This window comes from Sturnira hondurensis, unplaced genomic scaffold (assembly GCF_014824575.4).
Source record: "Sturnira hondurensis isolate 20B ecotype Veracruz unplaced genomic scaffold, ASM1482457v3 Scaffold0020038, whole genome shotgun sequence".
In the NCBI taxonomy this organism is placed as follows: Eukaryota; Metazoa; Chordata; class Mammalia; order Chiroptera; family Phyllostomidae; genus Sturnira; species Sturnira hondurensis.
In genome coordinates, this window is record NW_028092669.1 from 465,381 (window position 1) to 490,472 (window position 25,092).

The 25,092-nt window shown below is 43.7% G+C and overlaps 1 protein-coding gene across 1 annotated transcript in view; it reads left to right on the forward strand.

Moving 5' to 3' along the window:
- NAPG (NSF attachment protein gamma) overlaps window positions 1–2,327 on the forward strand; it is a 29,528-nt gene extending 27,201 nt beyond the window's left edge. Inside the window, exon 12 of the mRNA XM_037028555.1 lies at window positions 8–2,327. Coding sequence (XP_036884450.1) covers window positions 8–157 — 150 coding nt within the window. The 3' untranslated portion in view covers window positions 158–2,327. The remainder of the gene's footprint in view (window positions 1–7) is intronic.
- The last annotated feature ends 22,765 nt before the right edge of the window (window positions 2,328–25,092 follow it).

Sequence of the window (25,092 nt, forward strand, 5' to 3'; positions counted from 1 at the left end):
TTGACAGTATGCTAAGCTGGGCCTGAGTTTGGTGGTTCCAGGAGGGGGAATCAAGAAGAAAGCAGCAGCAGCAGCAGCACCACAGGTCAAGCCTGAAGGCACCACTGCCACCGCTGTGGAGGAAGATGAGGATGAATATGCAGGAGGGCTATGCTAAGCTTTACAGAATGAAGGGGGGAAATCCTGACATGCCATTCATGGACTTGGAACTGGTCTAAGGGCATCCAGACTTCATTGCAGTCATGGCTTTGAATGCTAAAAAAAGGCTAATTTTTTTAGTTATAATTTCCCCAAATCTTTCATTGTACTCACTACCTGTGAAGCATTTTTTTTTCTTTTCAAAAACATTAGAAGGAATTAACAAAAAGTACTGTCACATGTTAATGCAGTTGATTTTAAAGTTTGCAAGCCAAATTCTAGACAAATTATGTTCTAAACAAAAGGGACATAACTATATTATTTTTCCTGTAATTTTTTGTTAGAGAATTATCTTTGCATTTTATTTGATAATTGCTGCTAAAATTAAAGGTGTATTAGTTAAACAAAATAGGAAACATTTGTTATGTTTTGAAAAGGAAATTTATTCCCTGTAATATTAGCTACATTTAAATTATTAAATCTTTTCAGAGGCAAAATTGTGATAGGAAGCTATTTTGACCTTTACAATATTATTTAGCCCAATAGAAGATTCATCTGAAGTTTGAAAGTTCTGAAGGTAGCATATGGAAGTGACTCTGCAAATGTCTTCAGTTCTCTGTGAAATGTGGGTATTTCTTCCACCAGAATCTGCCCCCAACACACACATAGTGACTGTCTCCAAACCCATGTGGTTCTTGTGTTAATGGGAACTAATGTGGACCTTTTTATGCATTCTAACAAAGAGGTGATGCTTATGTTGATTGATATATACATTTTTATCCCTCCAAAATAATTTGATTAATTTAGAGTTGTAACAAGCCAGTTACATGACACACAAAATACTGCATACTACCAAATTTTAGCCAAAATGAGAGAATTGTTTTTGAGGTATTTACATTTAAAGTACTATGCTGCCAATATTTTGATTATTTATAGTTATGATCTAAAAGGTTATTTTGAAGCATTCCCTTTTCACCCTATGTGGCTTAGATCCATCTCCTAATCTATTAGTTTGTAAGAGGCTCCAAACACCAGCAGTGTGCATTCTGTAAGCAAATGCAGCCTAGAGCAGTTTCCTGTTTATTTGCACCCTTTCCCTCTCCTCAGAGTCCCACCTGTTGCAAGCTCAGTGTGCTTAGTTTTGCTAGACTCCCTGAAAACACTAAGGTAGATTATCACAAGTGGTTTTAGCCAGAGATGGTTCTGTTGGAGAGTTTAGACAGGATAACATCCTCATTTGTGTGCTTGGGTGGGTGGATAGCAGGATAAAAATTTTTGTAGGAGGTCTGATTCAAAACACTAATAAATTTGATGTTTTGATTCCCTAGGTTGCTTGCATAATTAACAGGTAGCAGCTAATTTTCAATCATTGTTTGGAGATTAACTTTGAACATTCTTACTAAAACTGTATTTAGGCAGTTGTATGTAATGGCATTAATATTTCAAAGACACTATCATTGCTTTTGTACCCTTTAGATCCAGGGAGAAACTTCCAGAGTCTGATATTATTGCTTATTTGGGCTAATTAACAATCTGGCTAAACAGACCTGGCAGCACCTACTAGACATTTTACACCATTTGTTTATAGACCATGTTACCATTGCAGCCTTGGAATTTTTTTTTACATTTACTCTTTTCTCACATATTAAACAAAATTGAGGAGTGATTCAGTGCATTCTGTAGCAGCAATGCAAGTGAGTCTTAAACAACGTAAAAGCCATATACCAGGGCAATCTCCTGCCAGCCTCCCTATGCACATTTGAGAGCTAAGAGACGGACTTGTGGATGTCAGGGTTATTCTGTGTCGTGTCCAGTAAAAGGCATTGGTTCCACATTTATGCATTTAAGTTTTCCACATATATACGTCTTTATTTTCAGAGAATAGTCAGCGTGGAGAACTTCTGTTTACAAAAGGAAACACTGTCCTTACTTTCACCGAAGTGGAAGTCTGCATGAACATGCTCAGAATCCAACATTCAATGTTCCGTTATACTGCAAGTATAGCTAACCTACAAAGTATATTTAAAATATTGAATTTATCTGTATATATGCAGAGTATGGTATTTGTGCTTTATTCCTACTTTTTCCAGCTCTCTGATGAGTAGAATATTAAATGTGTTATTATGGAAATGCAGATTATTGCTTCTTTGGCAAGATAATTATGGAAATAAAATCTGAAACTACATAAATATGATTATTTCTTATTATTCATTTTGCTTTTCTTGTTTATTTCCTTTTTTCAAGGACAAATTTTCATTTATATGATTCCAGCTATATTTGACAAAAACAGTATTTGTCTTTGAAGCTCTATATTCCACTCTGTGGGAGTTAAGGACCTTTGGGAGTTACTATAAACTCTTTGGGCTTTTAAGATACTGACCATCCAGCTACTAAAACACTGCACTATCTGCTACTTAGTAAGATGGATGACTGAATACACCTTCCAAAAGAAATAACTCTTTCATTGAGTTAAGTAAGGTGAAAATACATGATTAGAAGGCTAAGAAAACTAATGTGAAGTAGCATTGTTCTGTGTTTAAGTAGAGTTAGTACCTTAATTACCAGTGCATTTACTTGTAATTCATCAGATATTTTCTGAGCACCTGCTATGAAATATTGTCTATGTTTTGCGTAGAATGGGAGTCAATAGGATTTAATAGCTGGCCTTAATAGCAGTTGGAGGAACAAGTAGAGGTACTAATGCAAGGGGAGGAATGGCTCTTGGACACAATGCAAGTTTGCATTTCCTCCAGGACACTTGGAGTGTTCTGAGTGTGCTCTGTGTTCATCCTGGTATTTCGTAGCATTAAGATGAAACAGCTAGGAAGGAGAAACAAAATGCATCTCCCTCTATTCCCTCCCATTGTTTTATTAGGCTATACCAATAAAAGGCTGAGCACTGACTTTAATTTGATGTTAAATTTAAGAACATGAAAAATGTTTTGAGCCCTGGCTGGTGTAGCTCAGTGGATTGAGCACTGGCCTGTGAACCAGAGGATCGCGGTTTGATTCCCAGTCTGGGCACATGCCTGGGTTGCAGGCCAGTTCCCAGCAGGGGACACATGAGAGGCAACCATACATTGATACATCTCTCCCTCTCTCCTTCCCTTTTCCGCTAAAGATAAATTTTTAAAATCTTTTAAAAATGTTTTGAAAGAAAAAAGGATTGAAGCAAATAATATCAAAAAGGAAAAGCAAACCTCTTCTATTTGAGGCTCTTTTTAAGAGAAAAAATTAATGGCCAAACTTTGTGCATAGGAGGAACTTACAGGGCTCTAAGTAACATTTAAAGGCACTAAATAAAATTTCCCTAAATAATTAGCTTCACCTTATAAACTAGGCTAGTTAAGTTTCCTTAGAGTTTAAGGTTTAACCATTTTAAATTACCCATGCAATTTGTTTTTTTTAATATCTGATTCTGTAAAAGCTTTCAAAGAGCCCAATTAGGGCAGTCCTAAAACTTTCAAAGTCTTTGCAAGCTCAACTAACTTGTAAAGCTAGTAAATTAAAGTTCTATGTACAGTAAGTCAAGTTTCCAAATTTTCAAGTACTGTTTGTGAACTTAAAGTCTCAAATTAATCACAGTTAAATATTTAAAATGAAAATCAGAAGGTTAGTATGTCGGATTATATTGAATGTTTGAAGAACCTTAAATACAAACATATCAGATTATCATATTAATTATACAACTTATTTCTAGCTGAACAGTGTGATCACCATGGTGTTGACTGTCAGTACCAAATACTTATTTCTACATCTAACCAGGATAAATCACCTGACTTAGCCAATTAAAGGGAATAAATCTGTCATTTTGGATAGACAAGAAATACTTTTGGGACTATAGTAGTTAGAGTTCAGAGACTAAGATACAGACTTTGTCTGCTAACTACTCAGTACTCAGGGGATGGTTCTTCACGTGCCACAAGGAACAAGCCCTGCCTGTTCTTTGGTTCCTGTACTGTGTCAGTGGAGGGCAGCGAGCCAGTACCTTGCAGCTCAGGCTTCAGGGTCACAACACTGGACCACACACCCTCTGGGCATTTTTAAAACTTTATCCTATGTAGTTTTTGAGCTTTGTTTTTTTTAAACATCTATCAACATTTTTTAGATAGATGGATAGATAGATGATTGGATAGATGTAATTCTGCACTTCTGAGTAGTTCAAAGATCATTTATTTTCCTACTAATGATTTCATGTATTTGGTTTCTGAATTTTTTCACATCTCATGGATTCTAGGCCATCCTTACATTGATAAAGGGTGGTCATAATTTGTTAGATGTTATTTTGATAAACCTAATAATAAAAACTGCTACAGATAATGTGATCTGGATTATAGGAAAGGCATGACTTCCTAAAAAGTGAATCAGTCAGGAAGGGCTGGATTATGCTGCATAACAGCCAACTCCAGAACCTCAGTGGTTTACAACAGCAGAGGTTTGTCTTTATTCCTGCTCCCTGTGCATCACACACAGGTCATCGGAGGGCTCTGCTCTGTGTCTCCCACACTTAGGGCAGGACAGGAACTCGGGATTATCCTGCCAGCAATAAGCAGTCCATCTGAAAAGTGACAGGTGACTTCTACTCACCTCATCTCAGAGGCTGGAGCCTTCAGTCTCCCATAGTCCTAGAAAGACAGGAGACTCCACCACCCTTGTGACATACAAATCGTAGGCTTTAAAACACTTGTGGTCAATTATGTTGCTTTTTGGTAACTTCCAACTTCCTAACACTCATTGTAGGATTTTAATAGAAGCTAAGTTTGGTCCTAAAGCAGTCACTGTTGCCCTGTTACAGACATGCATAGTGATCTCACATGTATCACTGTGTTTAATTTGGACAGGCGTTCTTTGGCACCCCCATTTTCTGGTGAGTTAGCAAACCTAGAGGAATTAATTCATTCTGAATGTTTTCAGTGCTAACATACCTAGTGGGAGATGTTGCTTAACTGGTTTCTTGGTTTTCTGTCATTTATTTGAAAAGAATAATAACTCCAGTAGGCCAACTTGAAGTTTGAGCTTTTAATGAATTTTTAAGTAGAATTGTGAACAATCAGTTGTCAAAAACCTTAGTGACCTGGCTCAGACTTCTGTAAGTATGCATAAAATGTGAACTCCATTAAACTAAAATGTGATGTCCGTGAGAGGAGGACCTTGGTCCTCACCAGTGAATCTCCCAGAGCAGTGCTTGGCACCTAGTGGGCATTGAACAAATATGAAATACATGAACAAAAACACTCAACAAGCATTGTTCTGTTGTTAAAATTGGCTGCTCTCTAGTCGAGCTCTTTGTCACTCTTAATTTCTGTTGACCAATATCCATTCAACACCTTTCAAGCCAAACAGATGGAACATTCCTATGGTTGTGGAAATGTTCTTTAACTTAGAGAATTCTTTGTTTCCCCTGCCCTCCTTGCCTGATTTGAGGGACTGAAGGTGCCCTACTGGACATTAGGTCAGGGCACATTCAGGGTTTAAGGATGTGCTCTGAGATCTAAGTAAGCGCATAGAAATGCATTCAGCTACCTACCTTTAAGGGCCCAGCAAGGGTTTCTTGGGGGATTCCTGGATTCCCAGTTTTCCCACTATCAGAGCCAAATGATAAAGCTGTTTTATTGCTGAAGCTAAGATGCGATTTGGCTGTGACTTTACAGGTGGGATACATTGGAGGGATGGTGATTGGGGGAGAAAAATCTGAAGCCAAATTGATTTGAACTGCCCTGTTCAGATGGAACTGGAGAGCATTATGTTGAACAAAATAAGCCAGGTGGTGAAAGACAAATACCATATGATCTCACCTTTAACAGGAATCTAAACAACAAAACAGGCAAGCAAGCAGAATATGACCAATGACACGCAAATACAGAACAGGCTGACAGGGTCCAGAGAGGAGAGGGGAGAGAATCATAGGGGAAAAGGGGAGGGACTCACATGAATAAGTATAAAGGACACATGGACAATAACTAAGGGGGGGGCGGAAATGGGAGGGAGGTGGGGAGCAATGGGATGGGGCAGGGCACAGAATATAAAACAGAAAACTGTACTTGAATAAGAATTAAATAAATTTAAAAAAAACAAAAAAAGACATGTTCCCCTTGTTTGAATTTTGTTATCCAAAACAAATAAAAATACAATGCAAAAATAATTATATACATGTTTAAATGAGGGGGAAAAAAAAGAACTGCCCTGTTCAATAATAGACCGTGTGCACAGAAAAGTTGCCTTTCCTTTTCATTTAAGCACTTCTGAAGCCCTTTATGGAATCTGACCTTCCCAGCCCAGGAATTAGAACACTCTACAGTGCACATTCTTTGCACTGGGGACCTTGACAGAGAGGAGTCAACATTGCAGTAGCTTATTACGTAGGCAGCTTGTAAGCATTCCCCTTTCAGATTTCTGTTCAAAGCTAAAGTCACGTTTTCACCTCTCCTGCTGCCTCTCCTTACAACTGGTTTTAGCAAAGGCCACCGTGGCTTTGCTTGAGTGTAGTTTTTTTAATCAAGCATAAGTTTTCTACCAATTTTGTGGAGAAGGAAAAGGAGAAAGAGACACATGGATAGGTTGCCTCCCGTACATGCCCTTACTGGAGATCAAACCCGCAATTTAGGTATGTGTCCTGACCAGGGATTGAATTCATAGCCTTTCAGTGCATGGATAGTGATCCAAGTATTTGAGCTACCTGACCAAGGCTCAAGTTGATTTTTGAAAATTAAGAATGCTTTATAAGTGTCACTGAGCAGGGTGTTACACTCATACTAAGTGAACTTAAAATTAAACTGATACTTAGGACATTGTAGAATTAGCAACCCATGTTTTGGTACATTCCTGGATTTGAGGGTGGTTTTGTAACTGAATTGGGTTTTCTGTCATTTCAATGCTACCTCAGTCCCAGAATGTTTCTGCTTCATATGTTTGACTGTCCTACACCTACCTCCACACAAACTGCTTAGGTCAAGTTCTGTGTCCTAGGCCACAGGTTCCCCACAGCTGCCAAAGATCCCATCCCAGGCCTTTGGACTCCTACCCAGCTCCTGCCAGTGCTGAGTCCAGAGTTTGGAGGTGCTCTCCAGCTAGGACTGGCAACATCATTCTGAGAGTTAGTACAAAAAGAAAAATGCAGGGGTTTTTGTTTAAAAATCAGACAAAAGCCTGACTCCTCTGCCTCTGCCACTCAGTGTTTTACATTTGCTATTCAATGTTGGTATTTTGGCAGAAGACTCTTACAGGGGCTTCAGTCCAACATGGCACAAGCACCTGATGCTGACCCTCCCCACACCCAGTTCACTGGGGCAGAGGACAGCAGCAAGTTGAAGGGCAGCCCAGAGAGTGGTTGCCAAGAACCTGACCTGGGGAGTTGGGGAGGAGGTGGGCCCACAGGAGCCCAGGCTCCAAGCCCTGGCATGCCCTTTGTCCCAGCAGACTTTCTTTGTGAGAAAACACCAAGATAAAATTCTTGAGGAATGCAAGATGACCCCAGATGCAGGCCCCTCTGGTTGTGCCCTGTACAACTACAGTGGTTCCCTACCAAAAGCCAGAGCAGCTGGCAAGCAGGGGCCTCAGGTTAGGTATAAATTTGCTCTCCGGGCATGCAGTTTTGACATTTAAATGTGCACCAGGAAGTCTATTTTACCCCCAGTCTCAATAATCTTCCATCCTGGAGGAGTTCCCCACAGGCCTGGGGTTCATCACAAGAAGCATGATGATGGATCCTTAGAGCCCAGATGCTCACAGTCCTTAACTAGGAATGGGCCAGTGCCCTCCAGGCCGTTTGCTGCAGAGTATGTAACACAAATAGCATTTCTTGTGCTAATATTGATCCCTTCTCATAAGCCAGCTTCCTGAATTATTAAACTAAGAGACACCCTTGGGGCAAAGGGAAAATACAACCATAGAGAGAGGAGAGAGGTTATAGCCTTGTATCAATCTATAGTAGCAAAGCCCTAGACCAGACAGGAATGCAGAAAGACTGCAGGAAATGGGGTCGTTGGGTTTAACAACGGATTCTCCAGCACTTCTCAGCAGCTGTGACTTGCGCTTGCCTGTGGCCACAGGTTTTCTTGTTCATGTATTATTTCTCCTGTCTCACGTACATTTGTTTGGCCCTCTAGAGAAGTTCTCCCAGCCCACCCTCCCCTGCACCTAGGTCTGTGCTCCCCTGTTGTCTAATAACCCACAGCAAACCATAAGCCACTCACTGTACACACGAGGTGAAAGAATGCAAGGCAGGGAGAGCACATAGCAAGTCCATCTGGAAGGAGCCACCATGGGTAAGAGATTGGGAACTTGGAGTATGGATGGACAAGCAGAGAGTGAAGAAAGCCACAGAGCAAAGTCCAGATAAGCCACCAGCCCACTGGGGGGAGAGGGAGCTGATTCGAGCAGGTTGGACTGTGCCTTGGGCTTTCTCCAGGTGAGCTGGAGACTAGGAGTGCCCTCCTGGGAAGCACTGGCCATTGGGTTAACTCTCCCGAGGTCTGACCTTGTAATGGAGCTCTGTATACCGGCCTCATGCTGTTCTCTACCAGGAAACGTTTTTGGAATGTAAAGATCTTTATTTTCTCATTCCTTTCCTCCTTTTTTTTGCACAATAGTTTAGGTTCTATCAAGGAGTCTCAGCTTCTTCAGGGCTCCAATGTCAGAATTTGTGAAGCCATCAGGTGGCGCTGTGGAGCACATTTAAAAGCTTGAAGAGCCAGGTACCACTCACTGATGAGAGGAAAACTGGGTCTGTGATCTAGGCCAGGGGTTTCTTTACAGAGACCAACTGCAAGGTTATTGTTGATAGAGACTGCAAACAAACTACAGGATGGGTCAGTGGGGTTTATATTAACAATCAGATGAAACCTTGCAGCTATGGTATGTCTGTCTCTGAATCATACACATGCTTGTGTGCACACACACACAGATGCACTCTTTATGCAAACACTTGCCTATACTTACCTGCTTTTACTGACCCAGCCCAAAGCCGTAACATCAAATTATGTAGTGGACAGTAACTGTCCCGGGCTTCTTGGTGGGGGTGATGTTAGAATTTGGTCAGGGCTATTCTTTGTAGGGACCTGCTTCCCGCATTGCAGGTCGTTTAGCTAACCTGGGTCTTCCCCAGTAAATGCTGGTAGTATCTCCCAAACATTGTGAAAAGTCAGCAGTGTCCTCACACATATGCTGGTGCCCCACCTTGGGTTGGAGGATTGTTCCTTGCTGGAAACCAAGATAGTTTAGAGAATACACTATGTATTGGGCCAAATTTCTAAACACTTATGTAGCGTCACAACAGCAACATGGCTCCTGTGCTGTCCTTGGTTGCACTAGTTCCATCTCAAGGGCTCACTAGCCCCATGTGTCTAGTGACTGTCATACTGGGTCATGCACACAAAACATTTCTAGCATTGCAGAAAGTGCTGTTGGACATTGCTGCCTGATCATTCTTTTGAAGTGCAGCTGAGCACTGTTTTAACCTCACGGCACAGGACCCTGTATTAGAGAGTCCAATGTAGATGGAGCATCCACTGATCAACCCTGGTGATCTGTGAGGTGACAGCAGAGCCACCAGATAACCACCCACCCCTGCATGTGCAGGTAAAGCTACAGGTATAGGTAAAGTCATTTAGAGTGTCCGTTTCTGCATCTCTGGAGTCATCTTACTCCCCATCCTTCATTTGGCTCGTTCTGTGTGACCCTTTGAGTTTAAGGCCTACCCAGGTACAGGGTACGTATTATCTGGGTCCCCAAGAAGCCTCTGTTTGCTCCATCTGCCTCACTGGAATTATTCCTTCTCCTGAGAGTTCACAAAGTCCTTCAATGCAAAACCCTTGGCTCTTTCTCTTCCTCTTTCAGGCTCAATTATCCATGTTAGAGGGAGATTTTCCAGTTTAGCAACGCAGAGACATCCAGAGGTTTCTGTCAGAAACACCCTTTTCTCCTACAAACAAAATAGAGGCTCAGTTGCACAGAACACTTCAGGCAGCCGGGCTGAGGGACAGGGAAGCATGGACCCTCCTCAATGACACACTGGGATGAACTTCAGGATATCTACCAACAAACTGCAGGTGTGCTTTCTAACTTGCTCCAACAAAAAATTATGAAAATTGAAGTATTAACAGAGAGAGAGAGAGACAGACAGACAGACAGACAGAGAGACGACCTTTAAATGGGAAACATCTCCTTGTATAGAAAGGAACTAGAAGCTCTCAGCAGCACACTGGTGAACTTGTGAGCCTGCTGTGGAAGTGAGGGCCCACCCAATACTTTTCCACTTCAGCTGTTAGTTTCTTAAACCTTCCCAGCAAGTACCATTTCCCAGGGTGTGTCACTGGCCATCATTCTCAGAAGGGGCTCCTAGAAACATAGTTCCTCAGTGTTTAAGAAAAACTGTATAATATCTTAGTGTGTTTACAGCGGACAATAGCACATTAAAGTTTCTGAGAAGTTCTAAACAGGAAAATAGTTGTGAATTGTGTAACTCAGCATTCCCTGATGCATGTGAGCCTAATGACCTTCTCTCATAGACCCCATCCACGTCCTACAAGCCAGGCCCTTGGAGGACAAGCTATTATACACAAGGTTACCTGAAGGGTGTTCAGCCCAGGAAGGCAACTTCCTCTTCTGGGGACAACACTCCGCTGGAGCCTGCCTGAGAGAAACCCACAGAAACAAGCTTTACTAGGTGAGCAAGAACCATTTTAGGACCTCACTAGTGAGACAACAACAACGTAGAACTTTACAGTCTAACTCTCCTGAGGGGTAGGAAGGACATTTTATAGTTGAGGGAAAAGAAATCCAAAAAGTTAAGTAATTTGCCCTAGATTGATCTTGGCACTTTTCTCTCTGCCAATCTGTTATACAGAAATGCCTTTTGCTCAAGGTTTCTTCTACTCATATGTTCTAGTTCTGCTCTCTAGATTTACAGGGTAAAAATCTATTTCTGTTGCTGTGGTTAAGAGCAGAAACTTCAGAAGAGATCTGCTGCCCTCTAGGAATAGCTGGGAGAAAGGGAAACCCCAGGTGTTCAGCTGATACCATCCTTGTCAGGACTGCACTCCTGTCACATAGGAAGCCCTTGGAAACTGTGGCGTGGGTTCCTAAGTCGAATTTTCAGGAGAAAGTTGTCCAGAACAGTCAAGTGAACTGATAATAGGGACTTGGTGAAAGAAAAGAAAATATCCTCACAAGTTGTGACAGAAGTCAGTGCAGATGGCCTGAGCTTGAATCTCACGTGCCTTACTCACAAACAACCATGTTCTGTACATCTCTGTTGGGTAAGCTCCAGAAGAAAAGAATAGGAATAGAGAATATTATGCTTCGGAGGCAGAGTGGTGAAACCACAAATCCTGAGTGTTTCTGACTACGTGCATCTTAAGGTAAGGGCAATGCACTTGAATTCCTTGCACTGTGACCTCGGGCATGGGCAGTGGCTTTGGAGCCAGACCTACTGGGTGTGATGTCCTTATCAGCTGTTTCTGGGCAGGTCACTAACATTTCATCAGCTGAGATGGTTATGGTGCATGTGCATAGGGTTGTGAGCGAGAAGTGAATGAATATTTGTAAGGTGTTTAGAACAGTGCCTGGACTCGAGTTACTGCTCTGTAAATGTCAGTTGATTGACTCTAAGGCCTTTTCTCAGCTGTAAGCCCTGTGAGTCAATGACCCTTTTCTGTCTCTACCTGTAGTATTCATTACCATGAGTAATGAAACTGGAGGCCCCAAATGCTGACCCTGGAGGCAGCACCTCATTGAGACCCAGCAGGGTCATTATGAGGTGAGACCCAGACAGCACGATTGAGACTCAGACAGCACCACCTCATTGAGACCCAGCAGGTACAGCACCACTATGTCCACTTTGCATGGCTTTTCAAGCACCACAAATTATTTGGGGACTTTTATCAAGGGTGAAACACAGAAGTCTTCAATTAAGCTGGATTTTGCCAGAAATGCAAGGTCGTCTGGTCAAGATGGAGGCATAGGTACACACAGCCTGTCTCCTAGCACAACCATAGTAAAAATTACAACTAAACTACAAAACAACTATTACCCAGAATTGTCAGAAAACCAAGCTGTATGGAAAAATGACAAACAATAAATTTAAAAAGTTTCATTCATCTAGACAGGTAGGAGGGGTGGGCACACGGAGATGTAAAACAGGTGGTCCCACACCCACATGTGGTGGATAAAAATCAGAAGGGATACCTCGGGAGTGATGCCCCAACCCCACACCAACCAACTACCCAGCCCAGGTTTCTAGTGCCAGATACATAAGTCCCCATAACTTTTAGATGTAAAAACCAGGGGCAGGGGATGTGGCACTGGAGAAAACTGTGGGATTCTCTGGCGTCTCTTACTAAAGGGCCTGCAACAGACTTAGGATGTACATAGACTAACTCCCTCTGGGCTCCAGCATGGGGACAGCACCGGGAAGGGCACCAGTGGCCTATGGGGAGAAACTGAAGTGCCTGGCATCAGGGCAAATGTTGGGGGATGGCTTTCTTCCAGGCAAAACTCCGGAGACCTGACAGCAAGGACCATTGTCCCTTTTCTGAGTCCTCCCTCACACAGGCAACTCCATATCTGAGACTCCATCCACTTGGTTCACATGGGTTTCCCCACCCTGGCAATTACATAAGGCTCTGCCCCAATCAACTTACAGGTGCACTTTCCTACACTAGGCCACGCTACTAAGACAGAGTCAAAGCCACTCTACCTAATAAATAGAATCAAACACAGGGAGGCTATTTAAATGCGGAGGCAAAGAAACTTAGCTCCAATCAAAGAACAAAACAAAACTCCTGAAAAAGAACTGAACAGCATGGGGATAGGTAATGTATCAGATGCAGAGTTTAAAACACTAGTCATTAGGATGCTCAAAGAACTCATTGGGTACTTCAACAGCACAAAAAAGACCCAGGTAGAAGTGAAGGTTACATGACTACACTAAATAAAAATTTAAAAAAACAGAGAATCAAGAGTAAAGTGGATGAAGCTGGAAATCAAATCAATGATTTGTAACATAAGGAAGAAGAAAGCATGCAATCAGAACAACAAGAAGAAAAAAGAATCTGAAAGCACAAGGATAGTAAAGAGCCTCTGGGAAAACTTCAAACGTACCAACATTTGAGTCATAGAGGTACTGGAAGAAGAGAAAGAGCGAGAAATTGAAAACATACTTGAAAAAATAATGAAAGAAAACTTCCCTAATTTGGTGAAGGAAAGAGACATACAAGCCCAGGAAACACAGAGAATCCCAAACTAGATGGATGCAAAGAGGACCACATTGAGACACATCATAATTAAAATGTCAAAGGTGAAAGATAAAGAGAATCTTAAAAGTAGTAAAAGGAAAGCATAGAGTTAACTACAAAGGAGTTCTCGGTAGACTTCATCAGATTTCTCAACAGAAACTTTGCAGGCTACAAGGGACTGGCAAAAAGTATTCAAAGTGAGGCAAAGCAAGGACTCACAACCTAGATTACTCTATTCAGCAAAACTATCATGTAGAATCAAAGGGCAGATAAAGTGCTTCCCAGACAAGGTAAATCTGATAGAGTTCATTATCATTAAGCCATTATTATATGAAATGTTAAAGGGACTTATTTAAGAAAAAGAAGATCAAAACTGCAAACATTAAAATGGCAATCCATACACAACTACCAACAACTGAATCTAAAAAACAAACTAAGTAAATAAGCCAAACAGAAACAGAATCATAGATATGGAGACAATTTGGAGGGCTAGCAGTTGGGAGGGGAAAAGGAGAATGGGGACAATGTGCAGTGATTGAGTACGAATTGGTAGGTACAACACAGACGGGGTGATGTTAAGAACAGTATAGGAAATGGAGTAGCCAAGAACTTATATGCATGACCCGTGGACATGAACTAAGGGGGGGTGGAGGATTTCTAGAGGGAATGGAAGGTGGGGGCAGGCAAAGGGGGAAACGGGGACAACTGTAATAGCATAATCCATAAAATGTGTTTTTTTAAAAAGCCAAACATGGCCAGAAATACAGTTCACTGTGTTCTTGTCCACAAATCATTTTAGCTGAGATTTCCTTTTAAGGCTTCACTGTTCCCACTAGGTGGCATGTCACCTTCATTACTAGTTTCTGCTATTTCCTACTTCTCTTGCTATAAATCAATGTTGTTGTTTTGCTGTAGGTGGGGGTGTGGGAGAGGTAGCGCTGGAGAAGCTTCTGGATGGGGCGTGGAGATAGTGAAATCTAATGGTCTGCTTTAGCTCTGTGGACACAAACTTTGGGACAGTGAGGGACTGGCCATCCTGGAGTGGCACAAACAATCCCCTCCACTCCCAGGCCAGTTAGACTGTGGACCACACAGAAATGATGGGATGGTGGTGACCAGTGGTCAGTCCCGATCCCTTGTCAGTGGGAAGACAAGTGGCCCTGCGGTCGCCCCTGAAGACTATATAGGCAGCAGGAAGAATGTACAAGCTTCCCTTTCCCATCACATTCTGAACAGGAGGTGCTGCCAGGTTGACAACACAAAACCAGGATCCACCATACTCCTTAGAAATACTCCTGTCCTGATGCTGTCCACCCCCTCTCTGCCCACTGTCCTGGCGCAACTACTAACAGTGACTTTCTCCTTTCTGAGTTTTCTTGTTTGGAAGATGAGTTATATGATTCATTCCATACTCAGCGTCTCCTGAAACTTCAGCTGGGACGTGTGTTTGCACATCTCTAAGTGTGGACATTAGGGACGGCAGGTTGGCAATAGCCCCAAGAGTTTCCCTGCCCAGTGCTGGCCTGCTGGTGCAGGCAGAGGTGGGCACACGTGGCAGGTACAGTGTCACCCCAGGGCTGACATAGCAGCGAGTTAGGGATGGCAGGCAGGGCTGGGCACTATCTGTTGCTCAGGATATAATGGCCAAAAATTCCATGCAAAGTATGGAAAGAATGCAGGCCCTGCCTCTAGGCAGAACGGGGGAGAATCCTGGTAGAGCTTTGTGGTGTTTGGAGGAAAACTACGGAGAGGTTGATGTTTACAGATTGCATTGCTCAGCACTGTACTAGATTTACTGGGTGGCAGCCCCTATTAATATCACTGCACCATAAATGCCTTTACACCCATAATGTAATTGCACTGCAGACACCATGGCTGAACCTGGGCTCTAGAGGTCTGTGATCTTGGTGGGACTCTAGGGCACAGGTGGCAAACACAAGGCCTGCAGGCCAAATCCGACCCTCTACCTTGTTTTAGCTAGTCTGGAACCTCATTTCTATCCAGTGGCAGTGCCAAGCTCTCGCTTAACTGTTAAGGAGTAGTTACATTTATATAGTCCTAAAATTACATTTGGTCCATTGAAGGCAACTGTGAGGCTGATGTGGCCCCCAGTGAAAATGAGTTTGACACCCCTGCTCTAGAAGGTCCATAAGTGGGGAGTAGCACAAACCAGTTCTGTAGCCGGCTTCTGTCTAGCAAGAGGGGAGCTAAAGTGGATGTTTGGGGTGGTCTCCATCTAAATGGGGCATCTAACTGCCTGTGTATGAAGCGAGTGCCTACTAACGTTGATTGATTTCACAGGACTGATGGGGCTCTATTGCAAATAGCCTTAAGGACTGTTGACTTGCAGAATGTTTTCTGGAATTCTCTGTTATACCGTCTTGCATCAGGCTATTTCACTCAGCAACTCTATGGGGCAATTGTTTTAACACTATTCCAGTCTTTCCAGGGCTGGCTTGTTATTTAGGAGGAATTACCATTTCTTGAACCCAGTTTGTATCCTCTTTAAAAAACCAACCACGTGTAATTTGAGAGGTGGCTCCTGCTATCCCGACAGGGGTCCGACTTCCCCTAGGAGAGCCCCTGTCCCCCACAGCCACTCTGTGGCTGCTGCAGCCTGAGTCCTGGCACCCTCAGGACCCCAGACTGGCCTCAGCAGAGTGCTGTTTCCTTCTCCTCTCAGATGAAAAGATGGGAACAGTCTGTCATGGCAGAGTCCCAGGGGACCGACCAGAAGGCTGTCACCCAGCTCTGCCGCAGAGACTCTAAAACAGCAAGATGTGGTTTGCTGGCATAAAAGGTGGCAAACGGAGCCAAAGGAAGGACATGCCCCTACCAGAGGCAATTCTGAAGATGCTTTCATGGACTGGGGTCCCTACATGGGGCAACCTTGGGGATGTGGGCTGGTGAGAGCAGGGTCACACTAGGGGAGGAGCCCATGTCACTGTGTCACCCAGCAGCAGAGTCACACCCTTCAAGGAAACTTTCAGCAGGACATGTGGGCTCCATAGACCTTGTGATTGTAAGACTCTCCCAGTCCTAACAGACTCCTGAGGTGCAGGATTGTGATCCAGGTTCCCTAGTTAATAACTGTGGGGATGCCAGTAGAGAGAAGGAAAGGGAGGGAGGGAGGGAGAGGGGCAGAGAGAGAGATCGATGTGAGAAAGAAACATTGATTGGTTTCCTTCTGTATGCTCCCCAGTTGGGGACCAAACTCACGACTCAAGCACATGCCCTGACCCGGAATTGAACCTTTGATGTTTGATTCGTGGAACGCCACTCAACCAGCTGAACCACACTGGCCAGGGATTTGACTGGCTCTTGAGCACAAGAGACAAGGGCTGGCCCAGCCTTGACTACCCAGGCTTGCTGTGGAGCCTGGTGGGCCTAGAGTGACCAATCTCTAGGCTGCCATCAACACTCTCTCCTCTGGCCCTACGGCCTGTAGAATGCCATCACTTCCTGTTTCAGAGCAAAGTGAGGGACTCTTTCCTTATATCTACTGGCCTCCCCTCCCTCAGCCCAACCTATCAGCTCTGGTTGCTAGGTAGCTGTTTACCTTAGAAACAGAACACTCCAGAGGATTCTGAGCAGTTATTTGAGCCCTCAGAACACTTGAAGTCAGTGGCAGAGCTGTGAGCTCAGCCAGCCATGGAGGGCCTGGTGCCAGCCACTGCCACTGCATCCACCTTCCAGCTGATCCTAGAGCACCTGTGTGCAGTTTTGCTGATGATTTCTGAGGGCTTGAGACACGTCACAGCTCTCCCTGCATTCCCCTGGGTGATCCTGGTGGGCGCTCTGGTGCTGGTGTCTTTGATAGTAAGAAGAGGACACACTTCAAGAAGCGTGAAGGCGCTGGGCGAAAGGTATCCTGCCCACGATGAAGTCTGTGCAGGATGCAGTGAGAATATTGAATCAATGTCAGAAGCCAAGGACACCTTCAAGTCACCTGGGATGGAGGCCCGTCCTCTCAGGTTAGAGACCCTGCACTGGAGGGCATTGAACAAACACCTGAGTGGGATGTTGTCACTTCAGGACCTGGTTGATTTAGCTAAAAGAGTATGTAAGAGTCAGCCTCCTAAATGTTCCCAAGTGACTGATGAGAAGCCCATCTCAAAAGCACTGGGGACTGATGGAGAACAACTTCAGGAGAGAAAACCAGATGATTTGAACAAACACACCAGTTCTCCCAAAACTTCAGAACTGTGCCTAGACGAGACTATGGGATGGAAGCAGAACATCCAAGAGAAGAAGGAGGAGAAACAAAGGCTGGAGCATTCGATGGCTCGAGTGCAGCGGGTCCCACAAGGTAGAGTTGGAGTCAGCCAGTCTGTGTCCATGGCAGGAAAACCTCTGCAGAGCAGCCCCAAGCCCGAGGTCCTTAGAGGTCACTTGGTTCACGTCAAGTCACAGGTCGAAAAACAGAGGGAAGCAGAAAATGAGGACCAGTTTCTCCTTGGGTCAGAAGGTGATCTCAAGGGTGTCCATTGTGATGCTGACCTCAACGTGTCCCTTCCAAGTGCTTACGAGGAAAATCAGAAAACAGCCAGAAAACTGCGGGAGCAAAAGCAAATAAATGAAGAGCTTACAGCAGAAATGAAGAGTCTGCAATCCGAGAAAGCATCTTTGCAGTGTGAAAATTCAAACCTAAAAGCTGAGATTCAGCAACTGAAGCTGAAGCTTCTAAAGTGCTCCTTAGGGATGGAGAAGGAATCTCTGGAGGACTGGAGGAACATGAACTCCATCTACAGGATTCTGAACACATACAGGAAGATGGCCCAAGACATGAATCAGGAACTACGTAGAAGCACTTCCTACTATGTAAAGGAGATTCGATACCATCAGGAAAGGGCTGAAGAAGCCTGGATGGCAGCCGAGTGCACTGAGAGAAAGCTCAAGGAGCCCAGGAGAGAAAATGATCATGACAGGCAAATGCCTGCCAAGGACAGGTCCACGTTCCAGCCTTTCCCAGGTGGCCCTTTTGCTCCTGCTGCTCCACCCACAGCCCACAGAGGCCCAGAAGTGTCAGGTCATCCCCTGGGTCATCAGCTCCCCAGGAAGGAGCAGGGTCACGCAGTAAGAGTTCAAGAATTCGGGCGCACCTGCAGGTTTGACTCAGCTTCCACAGCAGCTGGGCCCTGAGCCCCCACAACCGGGACAAAACATCTGCCTGTGTTTCTGTTTCAGTAATTCTGATCAATGTCTTGTTAGTTAAGCTACTCTTACTACATTGGTGCCACCATTGCTCTTAGTAATACACAGCTTTGTAACTTTACAGTAATATTATTTTACTATAGATTTGTTAATGTAATTCTCATGAGTACAGAATTCTCCAATAGACTCTTTAGAATTATCTGCTTATTGTAAGTGCTGAATTTTGATTTAAATGACCACTATTACCTAAACTGTCATCTCAGTTTGACATAGATGTTTAAACAAAGACCTTCACTGTCGGCTGTGGCTACTACCACAAATCTCTGGAAGTAACTTCATATGTACTGGTTTTAAAAACAATACCAAAAAAAAAAAAAAACAACTTGAACAGGACAACACCCCAAACCCCTAATTAAACTATATAATATTTCTATTAATTTAGTCCTAAATTCATAGTTTATTCAAAAAACTAGTATAGTTTAGTTCTAAATTGATAAATTAAAGAAACAAAATAGTTCATATCTTTAAAATAAATAAATAAATATATATATTTTTAAAGAAATTGTAAATTTTTTCTTCCTTTATAGTTTTTTCTTATTGTTTCTTTGTTTAAGATACTGTTTATTGTTTAGCATTTCTAAATTTTATGCAGTCAGAATAAAAGAGGTTTCTCTTGGTGGAAAACACACTCAGGTGCACACAGTCTTGCTCTGTCACACATGAACTCACTCTTCTGTCCATCACGCACCCACACACACACACTATGAAGACAGAAGGTCCTCATGGTAGTTTTGAACCTGAGCAAAAAGTAAAAATACTGTTGCAAACATGAATAAGTATTTTTAATAAATAAGTCCTTAGAAAGACAAAGTGGTGTGCCTGTCGTTTGCACAGAGATGATCCCTGAATCTCTCTCTCTCTCTCACATACCCACAAACACACACACACTGAAGCTGAGCTGGCTGACACGTTGGAAACCAGCTCATGAACTTGGCAGGGGAAGACACTAGGAAGAAGGACATCCCCCAGCATGTCAGAGATAAGGGAGGGGCCAGGGAGGGGACCAGGTGCCAGCAAGAAAGAAGCCGTGACCACTCTGGGGCCTGGGGGAAGGAGGGCCCAGGAAGGAGCAGGGTCACACAGTAAGAATTCAAGAATTCAGGTGTCACCTGGGTCCAGTGAGGGGTTGTCTTGGGAACAGGGGACCCTGCCTCCACCCTCTGTCTTCCAGTTACTGCTGAGCAAATGCAGCCCCCAAAGGCCAGGGGAGTGCAGGCCAGGGTCAGCCTTGGGCACAGAGAAGGCCCAAAAAGGACCCGAAAGCACTGGAGAATGACCACCAGACTCTGATCCAAAGTGTGTGGGCTCTATTGCCTCATTCACACCCATTTATTTACTAACAACCTCTGGAGCTTCTCCACTGACCTCGGGACTCTTCTAGGTGTTCAGGACACAGGGATGGGAAGAACAGCCCAGTGAGCCCTGGGGACCCCAGCACTTACATTCTAGTGTCCTCCTGAAGGGACTTGAGACAGGATTTCCTCTGGGGGTACTGAGAGTCCTGTGTATGAGGGCACCAGGGACTCCCTGGTGGGGGAGGACGGTGGGGCAAGCATGTTGTTCTCCTGGGCCCCATTCCACACCAGTCTGAGGAGGCCCACAGGAGTGTAGGCACTAAAACTGGAGACGAGAACCTCGAATGCTGAGTGATCTGGACAAAGAGAACTCAGACCTGGTAGGAAGAGGTTGGAATGTTGTGTGTAGCTCCTGGGGTTTCAAGAGTTGAGCTCCGACTTTCACCCTGAGCTTTCTGGCCCAAGCAGGAAGGGAAACAAGACCAGGAATATAGCATTCTTCCAAGAAGAAGCAGAGGCTGGCTCAGGGCTGGGCTGCCAAGGGGCTTTCCAAGGGCGTCCACAGGGGATCCCTGAGCAATGTCACAGGCATGTCTTCCTGTGATTCTCCCTAAAGCCCTGTCTGAATGATAGCTTGGCATCCAGGCACTCCTGGGGGCACCCCTCCAATGGGGATTTAGGCCCCGATCATCCCCACACTCAGGTCCAACCTCCCCGGGCACAGGTCCCCTCTGCCTCACATCCTGGTGTTTTGTGTCTGGCACAGGACCTGGGTCCCTTGCCCTGTGCAGCCCAACCAGGAACCCAAAGCCAGCACACGGTGGGCCCAGGTTAACCCTGCAGGGTGCTATTCAGCTCTCCTTGGGGTGGAGGGATGCTGACAGCTCAGTGCTACTCCTGCCTTTCTGTCCACCTGGAGGGATGATGGGACCATGGAGAAGCTGCCACACAATTGAGGTCAGATTCTCCTGACCTCGATCACCGCCCCTCCAGCTCCCCCTTCTTGGCTGGTTGGAGTCATAAAGCATCTTAATATCAGGCCACATGCATTCTGCAATCACAGGTTTAAAGATTGCTTCTGTGGAGCCTCCTGACCTGGATCCCCAGCCTAAACTTCACTACAGCATGAATCCTGAGCAGTGCCCATGTGAAGACCATCCCCAGCACCAATGGACCTCATCCGTCCGCTTGCTGTCCAGTTATCGTCAGCCATACAGGAGACAGGTTAAGGGGATCAGTCCAGGATGAGCTGGCATTGCCCATGACTGGTCTGGATGCAAGTCTTGTGGGGACTCTTTGAGTTTAGGGGATGCATGCCTGTGTGGGAAGAAGTAGGCAGGGAAAGGTGTGGGTGGGCTCCCAGGAAGGTGAGCTCACCATAGATTCTTTGTCTCGAGGCTTTTTTTCTTTGGTCACAGGCCAGAATGCTAGGGGAGGTTTCAGGGGAGAGTCTTAAGAGAGTATTTAGTAGCTATTTATGTATTCCTTTCAATATGTCAACTCATCAAAAAGGATGTAGAAAGGGATCAGGGTTATTTTTCTGGTTAGTTTTAGTTTAAAGGATGTTATTGAAGAAGAACCAGCACCAAGGCTGCCTACTCCAGGGTGTTCCAGACTGTGTAAAGCATTTGCCCCTAAGTGTCCTTGTTCAGGCAATATAAAACCTTGTGACTTAGTAGCTGGCTATAAATTGCTCAAATTGTTTGGCCTTGTTTAAATAGATTGCCTCAGTTTCCCTTATTTCCCTAGCTTCTTGCTATTGTGTCTCAGAACATAGTAAGCTCTTATTAAACAGCATTACTGCTCTTCTTCTTTTTATTAACTCACTTGAAGAAGCCGGAGGCTGAGCTTCATTATTAATCACATGATGTTCATTATTTACACATTCATTATGGAACAAGCAGCAAGGAGAAAAGGCGGTTAATGGATGTACACAGACACAACAGATCACTTGGCACAGCTGCAACGACAGGAGCACCCACCTGGTGGAAGGATCGCCTGGAGATCCCTGGAGCAGTGGAAGGGGAGTTGATTCACTCCCAGAGGCTGTTGCTTTCATCCAGGACAATCCCCATGGATCTCCTCCTGGCAGCACTTGGGGGAAAGCAGTGTTTTTCCCCCCTGTGATCAGAGGACATGATCTTCCTGGAGATGACAGAGGGAGCTTGACTGGAGATGACAAAGGGAGCTTCCAATCAGAGGTGGACACCTGGCAAACCTCTTTGTCGTCACACATTCAGGAAGCTCTGAGAATAAGAAACAGGGCAGTGGAAATGCCAAAACTGGCAATCCATTTTTCCTTTATTACCCTGGTGATTGTGTCAGCCAGTTACAAGGCAATTTCTGCTGGAAGTGTGATTCTTGTCATCACTTTTCAAACTCTAATCTATTTCATGAAAATTTTTCTTTCAAGTACTGTGAGGAATTTCACTGTAACAAGTTAAAAAAATCACAGTATGTTGGAGAGGGAGAAATAACACTACATACTCTCCAAACTATGAAAAGAAAATCATTGTCTACATTTTCATTCATCACTGGTGTTTTGCTTTATTTTACTGTTGCCTGGGGTCCAGAAAACTGTCCATACTTAAAACTTAAGGCACCTTCTCTGTCTATCCAGAAATACAAGAATGCAATGATGCATTCAAAATAGTTTAACTATAATTTTCTAATCATTTTCTTATGGTTTGTTTGATTCAGCCATTAAACAAAGGGTCATGTTGTCCTTGTGTTAAAGTTTAAATTTGGTCACATTAACTGAGTAACTAACTATACACACTGGTTAGAGTTTCTGTTTTGTATATTGATATTATCATAAACGGTAACTATTATAACAGAAAACTATTTGAGTGAGTTTCTACTAATAATATATACAGAGTTCTAGTTGAATGAAAATAAAGAAGTTCACTTCAGATGTCACGTGAGGGAAGTAATAACAATACCAGTAGTTACTATTCAGTGAACACATATGATACTTCTGAGTGGTATTATGTAGTACTTTTCATTTGTTTGTTTTTGAAAATTTTATACCTCACAGCAACCCCAGCAAATGGGTAGTGTGTATAATTGTTAAGAATTTGTATATAAGAGAAGTAAGGCCTAAAATGTTTAAGATACTTTCCAAAAGTCACAGGTGAAAAAAAATCAAATTATATTGAATGTTATGTAATCTGCTAGTTACTGTGCTAGACATTTAAATTTCTTCCTGCATCCCTCCACTCATCCCTTCCTCCCTCATTCCTCCTTCCCTCTCTCCCTTCCTTTTGTTCTTTTCTTCCTTCCCTCCTTTCCCTCTTTTCTTCCTTGAAACAGATATTTGTTGAGTGACTGCTATGGGCCAAGCATGTTTCCAGACACTGGATGCCAGAGTGATGAACAAGAGAGAAATATTCTTGTTCTCAAGTTATTTGTTCTTTTACAGAATAACATCCATTTAATTAAATGAATATGAACGAAGCAGATAGTAGCAAGTGCTAAGAGTCAAGCTATATAATACGGTCATTGGGTGGCTACTAAATGCTAATCAGTCAAGGCTAAGCTTTCTAAAGCAGTTGCACCTGAATGGCATGCAGGAAGAAACCACTGTGGGCTGTGTGGACCCTGAGAAAAAAAGATGCCCACTAAGAAGGGTTCCTGGTGGCTAATTGGCAGCACTGTCTTCAGTTGTAAGTAATTAATGGGCATTTTTGTTAGTCTTACCTCTACCCACCTCCACATCTTGACCCAAGCTCCATGAAGATTGGGACTGGGTCTTCATTGCACAATCTCCCTCACCTAGCATTGTGCCTGGTACCTTGTAAGTCTTGTGCTGAGTGGGCCCTGCATGTTGGTGAGAACTGACACCTTTCACCAGCCTCCTTTGCCAGATGTGTGAGCTCCAGAGCAGCTGTGAATTCAAAGGACCAGGGTCCTGCTGGGTGGGCATAAATGGCATGTCTTGGGGATGACAGCATGCTGGGAAGAAGAGGTAGTAAGATCCCAGACACCCTACCCACTAGGAACTCTTTGGGCAACCAGATTTATCTAGACCAGCTGCAGGTGACAGCCAGCTCTGAAGATGACAGGCAACAGGAGAGTGTGGAGTTCAGAAAGGATGTGGTTTCTCCAGCCAGCTACCGAGATGTCCATACCAGTGTAATGTTATGCATATCAATGTAGCATGCAATATGTTAATTATGTGACATGGGGTGTGTTACTAATAAGTAATATGTGCTAATGCGGTGGATGCTATGTTATAAAGGCAATGCATGGTGTAATTAGGTAATATATAATGTGTATAAATGCAATGTAATCTATTAATCATGTAATACAGAGGGTGTAATATGCAATGTGCAATATGTAATTATTGTGTAATATGCAATGTGCATCACTGAGACATGTAATGTGTGTTGGAATAATGTGTGATGTGCTATTTATGCAATATATAACACATGTTAACATCATGGGTAAAATGTTAGTAATGAGACATGTAACATGTATTAATGTACTATGTAAATTATAAGAATATAATGCATAATTTGCATTGTTGTGATTTGGAATATATTATTAATGAGGTGTATCATGGAAGCTGGATGTAGTTAGAACTAGAATTACACTGACTGTGAGGACATATCCAGATGACCTGAACTGACCCAGTTTTTTTCGCAGAGGCCAAGTGAGGACAGTCATAGTTACAAGGTCTCAGGGAAAGACTGTACTTTCTATAAGCAAAGGAGCAGCCCATGGGGATTAAAAAGGGAGCCAACTACACATGTGCACACACACACACACAGCACTGTGTTTCAGGAACAGTAATCTATAACTCACTTTGCTCTCCAACTGTTTGGTATAAACTAGTTTTAAAGGCTTTCAAAATAATGACTACATTATTAGACTTCCAGCTCTCTTCTAAAAACAAAAGGAGTTCATGTAGATTGGGGGTCACCAACCCCCAGGGCTATAGACAAATACCGGTCCATGGCCTGTTAGGAACTGGGTCTCACAGCTGGCAGTGAGCAGTGGGCAAGGAAGAAAAATTTCATCTTTACAGCCACCGCCCATCACTTGCATTACTGCCTGAGCTATACCTACTATCAGATCAGCAGCAGCATTAGATTCTCATAGAAGTGAGACCTCTACTGTGAACTGCACATGTGAGGGATCTAGGTGGTATTTCCTTATGAGAATCTACTGCCTGGTGATCTGAGGTAGAGCTGAGGCAGTGACGCTAGTGG